At 34.5% G+C, this 14,443-nt stretch overlaps 1 protein-coding gene across 1 annotated transcript in view; it reads right to left on the reverse strand.

The window, feature by feature from the left end:
- Positions 1–3,037: 3,037 nt before the first annotated feature.
- The window catches only part of ca16b (carbonic anhydrase XVI b), a 123,739-nt gene continuing 112,333 nt past the window's right edge, over positions 3,038–14,443 (reverse strand). Inside the window, exons 17-29 of the mRNA XM_055212752.2 lie at positions 12,521–12,603; positions 12,300–12,434; positions 11,354–11,488; positions 11,124–11,284; positions 10,775–10,910; positions 10,196–10,342; positions 10,000–10,093; positions 8,992–9,068; positions 8,742–8,870; positions 6,141–6,287; positions 5,881–6,023; positions 5,612–5,747; positions 3,038–3,824 (exon numbers count right to left, since the gene is read on the reverse strand). Of these exons, the coding sequence (XP_055068727.2) occupies positions 3,678–3,824; positions 5,612–5,747; positions 5,881–6,023; positions 6,141–6,287; positions 8,742–8,870; positions 8,992–9,068; positions 10,000–10,093; positions 10,196–10,342; positions 10,775–10,910; positions 11,124–11,284; positions 11,354–11,488; positions 12,300–12,434; positions 12,521–12,603 (1,670 nt within the window). The 3' untranslated portion in view covers positions 3,038–3,677. The remainder of the gene's footprint in view (positions 3,825–5,611; positions 5,748–5,880; positions 6,024–6,140; positions 6,288–8,741; positions 8,871–8,991; positions 9,069–9,999; positions 10,094–10,195; positions 10,343–10,774; positions 10,911–11,123; positions 11,285–11,353; positions 11,489–12,299; positions 12,435–12,520; positions 12,604–14,443) is intronic.

Raw genomic sequence — 14,443 nt, forward strand, 5'->3', positions numbered from 1 at the left:
TTTTAATTATAAATATTTTTAAAATAAATACAGGATAGTGATATTAAAGACAGGATAAAACCTGTAAATTGATTACCAAATAAACGGTTATGATATCAATGTTAAAAAGTTTACAGATTAACTACAAAAAAATCTGGTCCTGTTTTTTATTAGGTGTCTTTAACTACTGTACTTGCTTAAAAGTTCTTAAAAGTTAATCCCTTTTTGTACATTATGTGTCATAAGTTAAATTAATATTTAACATTTTTATTTGATATTAGCATACAGTAATTTTGTAAAATATTTTAGAATAAATTCACAAAATCCCATTGCACTCCATATAAAAACAAATATTAAATTTTCATAAAAAATGTTAATAATTAACTGGTGTCTTAAAGGACACTTACAAAATATTTTTAATTATAAATATTTTAACATAAATACAGGATTGTGATATTAAATAAAAAAAAGTTGATTACCAATTAAACGGTTATGATATCAATGTTAAAAAGTTTACTACAAAAAATCTGGTCCTGTTTTTTATTAGGTGTCTTCAACTACTGGGTACTTGCTTAAGAGAAAAGCACTTAATACACTGTAAAAAATCCAATTAATGAAATGTTGGAAGGGCAAAAATATATAAGTTAAACCAATTTTCTTGTTTGGGCTTAGTTGAGTAGACATATTATTTTAAGTCTAGATAAATCTGTGTTTAAAACATTAAGTAAATGGTTATTTTCAAATTCAGTCAACATTCAGAATGGCTATGTTGACTGAACTAATTAAGACAAATCTGGTCAATATGTGGACTTATGACAGCTATGTTTCCTGACAACAAAATGCTCATAATATTACTGTTATTTGGTAACAAAATGTAATTTTAAGAGTTGTTCAGGCGTGAATGTATGTGCTTTAAGTTTAAATATGCGGTCGGTTAATATAGATAGCGTCTATTTAAAAATGTGCTCGGACACTTTCGGACGGAGATGAGCTCCAGAAGAGCTCCAGAAAATCACAGACACTTAAGCGCTCACACCCCGCCCAGCGCAGCCTCGCCTCGGCAAGCCCATCAGAAATCGACTGCTGGCTCTGATATCTCTGTGGCGTTTAAACATGCGATTTAATTCATTTTAATTTCTTATACTTCATAATAAAAGGTTTACCGGTATGTGTTAAATCATATTTTAGGATTGCACTTAAATGATATCGCTGTTGAATGATATTTCATATCTTTCACATTTGTTATAACTGGGCTGCGTACTGCCTGCGAATTTGAACTTCAGAGCTGAAGGTGCGAGTGGAGAAATAGTCCCAATATCATAACAATCTTAAATAAAACTTCTAAATATACCCGTGTGTGTAGTACCCGTGTGCGTGCGTGTGTGCGCGCGCGCGTCCTCGCGCGTGTGCATGTATGTATGTATGTATGGGCGTGCGTCTGTGTATTTTGAATTTAAAATGTTTTAACTCGGAAGGATCTGGATCACAGGTCATTTCATCTGAGATCAATCCGCACGCAACGGCTGGAATCACTTACTGGTTCAGGAAGGACACAAGTCACCCGTTTCCTCAAGTTCACGTCAGGTAAGTGTTTGTAATTAAATGTTAATTTTAGAATATATTAATTGGCAAAGACACAAATACTCGACGTTTTTGTAATTATATTTTTGTAAAGATATATTAGAAGTGTGTTATGTTATGTGACCGAAGTAAAGTGGAGCTATTTTAGTTAAGATAAAAAGCCTGGATATAGGGTTGGTTTACCGGACAGAGTTTACTCGGTCTTTATTATAATTGGGACATTTTTACAAACAAACCTTATATAATACAATACTGGCGTGCATTTTGAGACAAAACAATAGCACTCATATGTTAAGAGATGTCAGTAAGTTATTTTAGTCAGTGAAAAGCCCTGTCCGAGAAAAGCGCCCAATAGTGTTTAATTACTGTATGTGTGATGTCTGAGGGAAATTTGGCCTAACATTAACGTTATTTAGGGAATAAAGTCTTTCACCGTCAAGCTTTATTATATTAAACATGTATTTATGTATGTTTGTGTGTTTATATTCCTCAGAGGGATGCATAGCGAGACAGTCTCCGCTTGGACTGGCTGAGGAAAGTCTCCTAAATTGCCCTGGAGATGTTCTGACTGACTTTGGAGGCTTTTTGGATGCCCTCTATTTAAAGACTTAATTCTGTATGTTCAGTCTGTATGATAAGTGAATAAGTGAATAAAAAGGTTTTGTTTTTATGTGACTGAAGTTAATTATTTTGTTTACAACACCAGCATAAATTATTTGATAAATAATTTAAAAATTTTATTAAAAAAATCCCAAATAATAAATATTAATTGAAGTAACACATAAAACATTGAGTGAATACTTAAATTTTAATTGACAGAGTCTTTGCTGTAAGTTTTTAAAGATTCAACTGATTAAAACATTTTAGTTGAATGAACTATAAAGCTAATTGAGCCAACATACTTTTTTATATTTGAGTCAAATTTGGGCCAACTAAAAAACATCAATCCAGGTAACACTTTGGAGACAGAAATTGAGTGAACGTAAAATTTCTGTGGAACTAGTTACTAAAAAATAATTCATTGAGCCAACAATTTATTTTTTACAGTGTACAATGTATGCCTACTTGTTGTGTACGTTTTGTTTAGGGTAGGTTTAGGTTTATGAATATAGTGCAGAAACTGTACTTTAAATGCAAATAAAATTTATCAAAATGTATTTATGCAGTAGTTATATACTTTTTTTATATGGGGTTTCCATAGTTTTATTTGTAAAGGATTGCGTAAGCAGTGCCAGAGGTCATGATTTCGAACCCCAGGGAACACGCATTGTCATAAACATGTATAGCTTGAATGCACTTAAAGTCGATAAAATCATTTGCCAAATTCATAAATGTTAATATATATTTTTAGACATCAAATATAAATTGGGATCAAACATTTATGTTTTCACTAAAATACTTTCCCCTCAGTATTTAGCACGTGCAATGAAAATTAGACAGCATATTAACAGTTCCCATAAAAATGAACAGAAACATATTTTGATCAATATCTTTATTTATTACAAAACAATAGAAATGCTACTGGTAACAATATATGTTCACAGTTGCTGTTATGATATCACACTGAAATAACGTATATAAGTTAGACATAAAATGGCATATCTTAATAAATAAAAAAGGAACATATTAATCTAACAAGTCACAATGCTTGACGATTAAAAGTCGCATTATGATGAGCATTAATTTGAAGGTGGAGCTTCTCTGTGTACAGCTTTCATGGATATGAGGCCGATGTGTGTTAACGTGCCTTCGCCGATCGCCCTCTCACGTCTGCAGACTTCTCAATAAGAATATAGCGATACTCAGAAATGTTTCGAACACAATTATCAATAATCAGCTAGGCATCAAGTAGTAACACTGAACGTGTAGTGCAAAATAGACAGCTGCATGTTGCTGTGTGTGTATGTTTGTGTGTGTGTGTGTCTGTGAGCATGTGTATTGGAGAGCAGGTGACGCTCAGCAGGATAACAAAAAGCAGCAAAAATAAATATCAAAAGAATTTATTTTTATCAGTATATAAAAGCTCTTTTTTGTCTTTTTTTTCATTTCATCAAGAGTCTGGGAATAAAGGCCTCATGGAAAGTTCAAGGAATCAGTTCTTCCGTCTTCTGGGAACCTCACACCAAAGACTCCATGCTCTCAGCCTGTTTAGATTCATCCGTTACCATCATCCCAACAATTTTGTCTATGTAGTTGAAGCCAAATCTGAAGTCTTTACTGCTGATGAGGCTGAGCATTGCCATGTAAAGGTAGTGATATTGCTCCTGAAACATTCACAAGGAGAGAGAATAAATAAAATTACATTTTATTTCATAGGCCTTTACATTTATGCACTTCTTACATAGTTTTGGGTAAATTGCTTATTTAATTGTATATTGTAATAAATGAGTTATGTTAAAGTCCCCCTGTGCTCAGTGGGTAGCACTGTTGCATCACAGCAAAAAAACTTGCCACTCGTTTGGGTCGGACTTGGGTCTAATTTTCTCGGGTTTGTCTCGGGTCGGGTCTTTCTTAAAAAAAAAGATTTATGCAAGTCGGGTTCGGGTAAAAAGTGATTCAGGTAATTTCGGGACGGGTACACTTTTTTACCCAAGAATACCTCTGGAGTAACGTAACTGGTTGACGTAATTTGTTGCAAACCACCGTTTTGAGAATGTCTTTAAAGGATTAAAATCCAGATAATTTACTCACCACCATGTCATCCAAAATGTTGATGTCTTTCTTTGTTCAGTCGAGAAGAAATTATGTTTTTTAAAGAAAACATTCCAAGATTTTTCTCATTTTAATGGACTTTAATGGACCCCAACACTTATTAGTTTTAATGCAGTTAAACTAAATTAATTGCAGCTTCAAAGGACTCCAAACGATCCCAAACGAGGCACAAGGGTCCTATCCAGCAAAACGACCGTCATTCTTGGCAAGAAAAATAAAAAATATGCACTTTTGAACCACAACTTCCCGTCTTCCTCCGGTCCTGCGACGCGCCAGCCCGACCGCACGGAATACGTAATAAAGTCAATAGGTCACGGATGACGTATGCAAAACTACGCCCCAGGGTTTAAAAGTTTTGAGAAAGAGGATTGTTCCGGTGTTGTTGTATGTTGAATGATACAAATTAATGTCTTTGTGTCAGTTTATTGCTTAAAATGGTCCGCAAATGTGCAATTCATATATGTAACACGTGACCTTTCCACATCATTATGCAATTATGTAAGGTCACGCTGGCTCGTCACACAGCCGGAGGAAGACGAGAAGTTGTGGTTTAAAAGTGCATATTTTGTGCAAAAATGACAATCGTTTCGCTAGATAAGACCCTTATGCTTCATTTAAAATCATTTAGAGTCCTTTGAAACTGCAATTTTAAACTGCATTAAAACTGTTAAAGGAATAGTCTACTCATTTTCAATATTAAAATATGTTATTACCTTAACTAAGAATTGTTGATACATCCCTCTATCATCTGTGTGCGTGCACGTAAGCGCTGGAGCGCGCTGCGACGCTTTGATAGCATTTAGCTTAGCCCCATTCATTCAATGGTACCATTTAGACATAAAGTTAGAAGTGACCAAACACATCAACGTTTTTCCTATTTAAGACGAGTAGTTATACGAGCAAGTTTGGTGGTACAAAATAAAACGTAGCGCTTTTCTAAGCGGATTTAAAAGAGGAACTATATTGTATGGCGTAATAGCACTTTTGGGAGTACTTCGACTCGCCTGAAAAGTCCGCTCCGCTTCTCCCTCTCATAATGGGAGAGGGAGGGTGTTACTGCGCCGAGTCGAAGTACTCCCATAAGTGCTATTACGCCATACAAAGAAAGAGATCAACATTTTGGATGACATGGTGATGAGTAAATTATCTGGATTTTTTTTAAGAAAATGGACTAATCGTTTAAAAAACGGCAATTTTATGGAGAAAATACTTAGCATCGTGATGAATGATGAATCTGCATTAGATATCCGAGACCATGACTTCACTCACAAGTTTCTATAAATTTGATCCTAACAAGCTTTCATGAGGATGCAATTAAGGTTTCATTATGTTAACTCACAATTTCAGTGAAGACACCAGGCCTCATGAGGTTAATCATCTTGGCTACTTGGTAGACATCTACGGCGCTTTCATTCTCCAGCTGCTGGGAAAGTGTTGTCAGAGCACAGAATGTCCCGGCAGACACCGCCCCGAATCTGAAACACAGAATCAATAAGCATCACTCTTCTCCTCTGGGTAAATAAGCCCAAAACGCACCCCAGAATCTCATGCTATTCATTGTGTATATCACGGTCTCCATGAATTTAAGTGACACCCAGTGATACTCACTCATCATGGACGATGGTGGGACCATCTCTTGTCATGGCCTCCTCTTTGATGATGTTGATAAGCTCAAACGTGCTGCTAATGGACGCATCGGGATCTGGCCAGTTCGGACATTGGAAATGTCGGACTTCTAGCACGTAGTCATCCTGCACGGCAAATATAAACAGGCATGTACTGTAACTGATGCGATCGATGGATGTGCCTTTGAATTATTAATGTGACATTTGAGTGCTATGGTCGCAGAGCTGTTTTGACTGAGATACCTGTGTAGCCTCTAAGATGAAATCGTGGATGATGAGTTGTTCTTCATTAGACAAACACAGTCTGTCAGTGTTGATGAGAGTGACAGTGAAGGCTATGCAGTTCATGGGCTCTTCTCTGCTGGGCCAGTACACAAATTCATCCTCTGTCTATAAAAAAAAAGTAAATAGGGGTCATATATCATATCATATCATATATACCAATGGCGGCTCTTGACTGCTCATCCGAGGGGCGCACATTCAAAATAAGTGTTCGGAGTGCCGTGTGTTGCTTGCGTTTTCAAAATATGTGTGTTTGTTGCGTCATAAGAACCATGTGCATCACACATGTGCCTGCTGCACACACGTCAAAACAGTTTATGATAAAAGAGACGCTCACGTTCACAAAATACACGCAAGACACACACACTAAACTATGATTACGCATAAGATTAATCGAGCGTCTCTTTTATCATAAACCCTTCAGACGCGTCTGCAGCAGGCACTTATTTTAACAAGACACGATGCATATAGGATCTCTTGACGAGCAGAACACATATTTTGAAATAAGGAACCACACAAATGACGGGCTACACACAAGTTGTGATGAACTTCGCATCGAGCGCCATCGAAAAAAGAAGTCACCGGCGCCACTGATATGTAACAGGTGTTTTCAAACTTTATGATGGCAGGAAACACCCCAAAAGGACAAATCTTTAGTGAGGGACCGCTTTCCTGAAATATTTAGCCATATTTTTTATAAAGAAACATTTAAACTTTGTTAGATAAATAGTAACTGTGATATTTTAAAGATAACAAATTGTTATATAAATAGGGCTGTCAAAAGATTAATCATGATTAATCCCATACAAAATAAAATGATTAATTGCATAATTAAGTGTGTGCACTGTGTGTAATTATGTTTTATATATAAGAAAATGTACATGTAATTAATAAAATTATACATAAACAACATTTTTCTTACATTTCAACGTGCATGTGTGTATTTATATTAGGTATCTGTCAAAAGATTAATCGCGATTAATCGCTATCAAAATAAAAGTTTGTTTTTGCACTGAAAAAAATTATTCATTGAATTTAATATTTCTTTAAGGAAAGTAGTTGCAATCAATCCACTTAAGCTACATCCAAACAAAAGTTTTTATATTTTATTTTACGTTACTAATCTTTTTTGTTTAAATGTAGCCCAAACAAACTGATTGCAACCACCCACCCCAAAAAAATCACCAAATTCAATGAATCTTTTTTTTTCAGTGTGCATAATATGTGTGTGTGCACTGTGTGTCATTATTTTGTATATATAAATACACACACATGCATGTATGTATTTAAGAAACCTTTACACACACGCAAGCACGCACATGCACGCATACATAACATTTTTCTTAAATGTATACATGTATGTGTGTATTTATAGATACAAAATAATTCCACACAATACACACACAAATATATTATGCAAACACAAACTTTTATTTTGTATGCGATTAATCCTGATTAATCTTTTGACAGCCCTAATAATAAAACTTTAAATTAAACTTAACAATAAACTTTTTGCAAATTTTGCTTTATTTTTTTCTCACTTAAAATTTTTTGGGGACACCTTAGAACCTTCTGATGGATCCATGGAGTCCTGAACCCCAGTTTAAAAAATGCTGTCATATACCATATGTTATAAAAGACTCAATAATGATAATAAGTCCTCATAAATTTTTCAGTCCTGTGTTGAAATATGTTAAGTAGATATTTAGCAAATGTCCTACCATAAATATATATAAATATATATATATATATATATATATATCAATTATGTATTTATCATTAGTAACAGTGGCGGCTCGTGACTGCACATCCGAGGATGCGCTAATTCAAAATAAGTGTTCGGATTGTCGTGTGTGGTTCCCTTTTCCAAAATATGTGTCCTGCGTGTCGAGAGATCCTGTGTGCATCACATGTTTTGTCTAAAATTGTATTTATGTATAATTGTATTAATATATATATATATATATATATATATATATATATATATATATATATATATATATATACATATATACATATATACATATATACATATATACATATATATACATATATACATATATATACATATATACATATATATACATATATATATATATATATACATATATATATATATATACATATATATATATATATATATATATATATATATATATATATATATATATATATATATATATATATATATGTACATTTTCTTAAATACATAATTTTTAATTTTATTTTTAAAAATAATTACACACAGTGCACACACTTAATTATGCAAAAACAGACTTTTGTTTTGTATGCGATTAATCACGATTCATCTTTTGACAGCCCTAGTATGAATCTCAATTTTAAAACATTGACCCTTATGACTGGTTTTGTGGCCCAGGGTCACATATTTCCTATTGAAATAGGAAGTTAAGGGCAGGACATCAAAAAGTCCGTTTTTTTCTCTGCAGCAGCATCACATCTTATTTCTTTACAATTATCAGTGTCTTCTTCTTTATGTTTTGTTAATGCAATGAAAATATTAACACAAAAAGGTACATAAAGTGGCTCTTTATTGGTACTTACAAGGCCAAGGTTATCCGGCAACATCACGATCACTTGAGCATTGTGATCCCATATCATCCTCCAGAAGTCTGTGGTTGTGTGAGGTAAAGGATGCTGGGTAATAACGAACTCATTGCTCCTGTAATAGCCCTGTAATTGTTTATAAAACAATAATGGCACAATTTAAGTCTCTCAAACTACATTTCTGCATTGTTTAATATGCTTTACACATTTAAAGCCAAATACAATGCATTAAGTCTCAGCACCGCACCATAATATAAGAGGCGTTGATGTAGTCAGTTCCCTTTACTCCAGGGAGAGGAGACAGGGCCACCCGAGCTCGCTCCACTGTGAGACAAACAAAGATGACAAACATGACTACAAATCTAAAAAACAGCATTATGTCCTAAAATAACAACTTTTATTATCTCCTGCAAATCATAAGCTCTACTCTTTATTGAACAACCTTTATAAAAAAAAATCATCTCTTCACCTAATGTTTTCACACATATATAATGAATGTTATATCAAAAAATTAGTAATAGTGATGTCATCCTCACTTCATTTTCACCTTCACGTCAAATAATGCACAGTACACACGCTTGAGATAAAGACTCCAATCATATTTCAAGGATAATCAATTTATAAAAAATAATGCGGGTTGTTTTTTGTGGTGGCTGCCTCACGTGAATAGTCAAATAAAAGCATTCCACAAAATGTCAAAACTGGATTCGTGGTTTTGTTTAAAAAAAAAATGTAATAAGAAATATTATTTAATTTTTATTAATCGAATGGGTGCAAATGAGCGGCTCCGCATTGTTCTTGATCTATATCAATTCTTTTTAAGGTCAGTATCTCTAATGTACATGAAAATGTGTTATGAAAAATTTTGAGAATAACACTATAAATGCTAAACTACACAGTTAGTATCACTTATGTACATCTTAGTATTATTGCAAAACAAATTCATATGTATCCTATGTATTTAACAAGCTGCTGTAAAATTGCTTTGTAACAATGCAAAATCTCTGTAAAAAAATTTAATTAGAATTAAAATGATTATAATAACCACCTTATCTCATAAACCCTCTTATATATAATCATTTGTATAAAAAGTTAATTTTAAATCTAAAATGTTACTACACTTTGCAACACTGCATATATCTCACTTGTATATTATCTGTGCTACACAAGATTGCAGCAATGTTCATATTGGCAATGAACCTTGAAGTGTTAGTATATATTGATACATATCAGTCTCGAAGGTTTAGCGACTCACTTGGCAACACCGAAGACGTGCGATTCTTCTCCTTGTTATAGTCCTTCTGGGCACTGAGACACTCAGCCAGGTGAGAATTGCATTGCGTCAACAACTAGAGACATGAAACAAAAGTGTCCACAAGGGGGAGCGTGTGAGTCTAATATCTGAGAAAACGAGCGTCTTAATGCTGACAACACACTCATCAAGTCCAAACCTTAAACTGTTTATCCATGCGTGTTTGTCCCGTGGGGCTCGGCGTGAGGATGTTGTTGACATAACTGTGGAGTTGCCAGGCGGGCACCTCGGTGTCCTTGCTAAGCAGAGCTTCCATTAATGCATCATGGATAAAGATAAACTGCTCCTGTTGGACACACATGCGCATATTTATTAAGATGCACTGTCTGTGACATTTGCACACCATATTTATGAATTAATAATAAAAAATTGGGGCATTGCAAGAGGAGAAGACTAACCCCCGTAAATATTTGAATAGAATAATTGTAATGCTATATTGACTGCATAGTATGCTAATACGGTATACCATGGAGTACACTAATAGTCCATTACAAAACAGCAGTGGTCACTTATTTGAATATGCATATGTCATTACATACATTTTAGTATACACTACAGCATGTAATTTACAGTATGCAGTATGCTAATATTCCATAGCATTGAAGTATATAGTGGACAGTATGCAATAAGCAGTATGCTATTATTCCTTTCCGAACATTGCAAAAGTCAATAAACGAGTGTTTGCATATACATTATAGTAAATTAAGCATGTAGTAACCTCAGTCTGGACCAGGTAGTTGCGCTGGGCTCTGATGTGCTTGAGAAACCCCAGGACGTTGACAGTACCTTTGTCTTTTATCTGCTGAAGCATGCTGTCTATGACTATGTAGGTGCCTGTTCTTCCCACTCCAGCACTGCGGGGCAGAGACAAAGAGGGTTTGATAAATATTCAAGTGATTTTACTACAAAAAGCAGAGCTTGGCACAATTTCTACCACCGAAACCTTAGCATTAATAAAAGGTGTTATTGGGAAAGTGTGCCCTAGGAACCAACATCGCACTCCTTACTGTGAATATAAAAGTGGGGGTAGCTAGCGGGCGGGGCAATTTTTTCATAGCACACTATACCTGCAGTGCACTAGGACAGGGCCGGTGCCAGCCGTCCGTGCCGCAGAAGAGCGAGAGATGAATTTGAGGACTGGTAGGGTGTACTCGGGTACGCCCATGTCTGGCCACTGAGTGTAGTGATACTGGACCACCAATCGTTCATTCTGCTTTGTCCTCTGACCCTGAACGAAGCATAGGGAGCGTTATTATGGAAGTCAAAATGTTTATATACACCAAATTCTCAGAAGCACCTTTTTCACTTTGGCGTGGCGTATGATAAAGTGGCGTAGCGTGTAGTATGCGTGCACTTTAGTGCTCTTCAGAGTCACCATTATGTGTCCGTACACCTCGCTGCTTTCCGAAGGCCAGTACTGATCGCATTTCCTCTGTAAAAAGCAACAAAATCTCAAACAGAAGCCTTCGGGTGATTAAAGACGAGCAATGCACAGGAGACAAACAAATAAACAAGCTTGCATCCACATAAAGTCTTTAAAGGGCAGATTTTACAGGCCTTTTTAGAGCGAGGAAACATTTAAGCATGAAAATCAAAGCAATGCATCACACCAGGGGCACAATTTATCGGTTAACTAATAAAGTTAGTCAATGCACTTTCAGTTTTCCTGTGGCTTCACTGGTAGAGAATTGCATCAAGCGCAAAAGTTGTGGGTTCAATCCCAAATTAATTAACTGCATACTTTCAATACACTTTATAAAACAATGCAATGTGGGACTTTTAAAAGGATTTATTGACAGAAATGCAATATAATATGCATAACTATATTATCAGTTGTTTATAAAGACCTTACATAATGAATTGTAGTGTTTTTATTATCGTTTTATCTTATTTTTATATTATATTGCATTTCTGTCAAGAGATCTTTCTAAAAGTTACACATTGCACCTTTAAGTTGCTCTGGATTAAAATGTTTACCAAATGCATAAATGTAATTTAAATGTAATCGGATAGCCAGCCAGACATACACTGCAAAAAATGACTTTCTTACTTAGTATTTGTCTTGTTTTCCATACAAATATCAAAATTAATATTTAGCGTCGGGTCCTGATCACACTATCAGAGCTTATTTCTGTAATAACAACCTGCTGCCTATACATTATCCCTTACAGCCCACACTCCTAAATGTGCACACTTGTGATTAAGGTCCCCAATTAAAAGCGAGGTTGGTATTGATTACTTACCCTGCCTTTCTCAACCAAGTTAGTTATCATGACGATCGCACTTGTGTTTTGTTCCCAAATCATTCTCCAGAAGTCATCGAATGTGGACTTCAGAGGTCCCTGAGCAGCTATATAAGCCCTGGGTCTTTTATAACCCTGAGAGGGAATATATAGTTATAAAACAGATACAGTATAAAGAAAATAAACATTCACACGCCATCAATAAAATATACTGTATTTACGTCCACATAGTTGGCATTGATGTAGTCGCTGTGTTTGGAGTCTTTCCCAGGCATCTGCTGCAACTTCACTCTGCTGTGATCAACTGAGAATTAAAGCACAATAAATGATGTACCATAGATATATGATCTAGTAAGAAATGCTCAAAGTGCATGTAAGATTGACAGATGGATACCATTAGCTTTTATATCTTGCATGCTCAGCTGGTTTAAAGGCAGGGTGAAAATTACAGATGAATAGTATAAACAATTATACAGTAGTTAGTTTCTGTGCTTGAATCTGATTGGATAAGAGGGATCACTGGGATGCTTTATTGTTTTCGTATCCATCACAGTAAACGTTGAAAATATACTACAACAAAGTTATGATGTCTGATGCAGTACAAAAATCACAAATGTGACTCTGGACCATAAAACCATAAGAAGCACGGGTGGGTGATTCTCACGAAACCATTGAAACACCACGGCACTAATGATTTTAGCTTTAAAATGTGTAATATAGTAACATTAAAAAGCATCAGAATTAACACAATACTGTGTTCTACCTTGCACAATGTGTGATTTCAACATAAGAATTTATAATTGGAAATTTTATCTCATTTTTTGCTGAAATTCTCATTACCGCAATGTGTCCGGCTGTGTTTAAACATGCGTTATGTTGTAACTTAATCAAATTAACACAAAAATATTAAAAAAAATAAATAAATGGATGTTTTGCTAGACTACTTTAGATGACAGAAAAAATATTTACTGAATATTCATGTATAATAATAATGAAGAAAAATTAGGAAAATGATGTGTCCATGCCTGATGTTCTCATCCTCCGCAACACTTTTTGAGAACAGTTTAAGCACACATACAGAATTTTAATAAAGTTTGATTTTGAGTGACCAAGCACATGGACCAGTTACTTCAAGATGGCTACCAGGTAAGATCATTTTTTACAGTTAATTTGAAATATTGTCTTGTCAGAATGCTTACACGGCATTTTGATTATCATTACCGCAACAGATGCTTATTAAATGTTAATTTAATCAAATAGAAGTATAATACTATGATTTTAAATGCATGTGCAGAATCTCCAAATTATGTTCTTTCAGGTTTGTCATGTCATTTTGAAAATATGTCAGTGTTGATGTTTTCTGACTGTTGCGGTAATGAGATTTTTTAGGACAAATTTTTTTAATTATGTTACAAAAAGTGTTAAATGATAAGTAAAAGTTTTAAATTAATGTTATCATTTACTCCAGACTTTGTTTTTCAATGTCTGGTGGGGAAAAAAGTAAATTTAAGCAATTTTTTACATTTTCATGCTTGACATTTTTAAAACCAAGTTTTTGTGAGAATCACCCGGGTATATTTTTAAAAATAGGCAAAAATAAATTGTATGTGTCAAAATGATTAGTTTTATTCCAAAAATCATCAGGATATTGAGAAACGATCATGTTCCATGAAGATATTTTGTAAATTTCCTACCGTAAATATATTTAAAAAATTATTTATCATTATTAATGTGTGTTGCGACAACTTTAAAGGTGATTTTCTTAATATTTTTGATTTTTTACAATCTCAAATTCTAGATTTTCAATAGTTGTATCTCGACCAAATATTGTCTAGTCCTAACAAACCATACATTAATGGAAAGCTTATTTTCAGGTGATGTGTAAATCTCAATTTAAAAAAAATTGACCCTCATGACTGGTTTTGTGATCCAGGGTTACAAATTAGCTTATAGTATACACTGTTAAAGGTGGGGTGCATGATCTCTGAAAGCCAATGTTGACATTTGAAATCACCTAAATAAACAGTCCCCTGCCCCAATAGAATCTGGACCTTTTTTGATAGACCCGCCCATAGATATGTATAAAGGCAGATGTCTCGCCCGCGCTGCTGGCCAATTGAGTGAAACGTCCGCATTTGGCGGCC

Source organism: Misgurnus anguillicaudatus, chromosome 8 (genome assembly GCF_027580225.2).
Source record: "Misgurnus anguillicaudatus chromosome 8, ASM2758022v2, whole genome shotgun sequence".
Taxonomy (NCBI): Eukaryota; Metazoa; Chordata; class Actinopteri; order Cypriniformes; family Cobitidae; genus Misgurnus; species Misgurnus anguillicaudatus.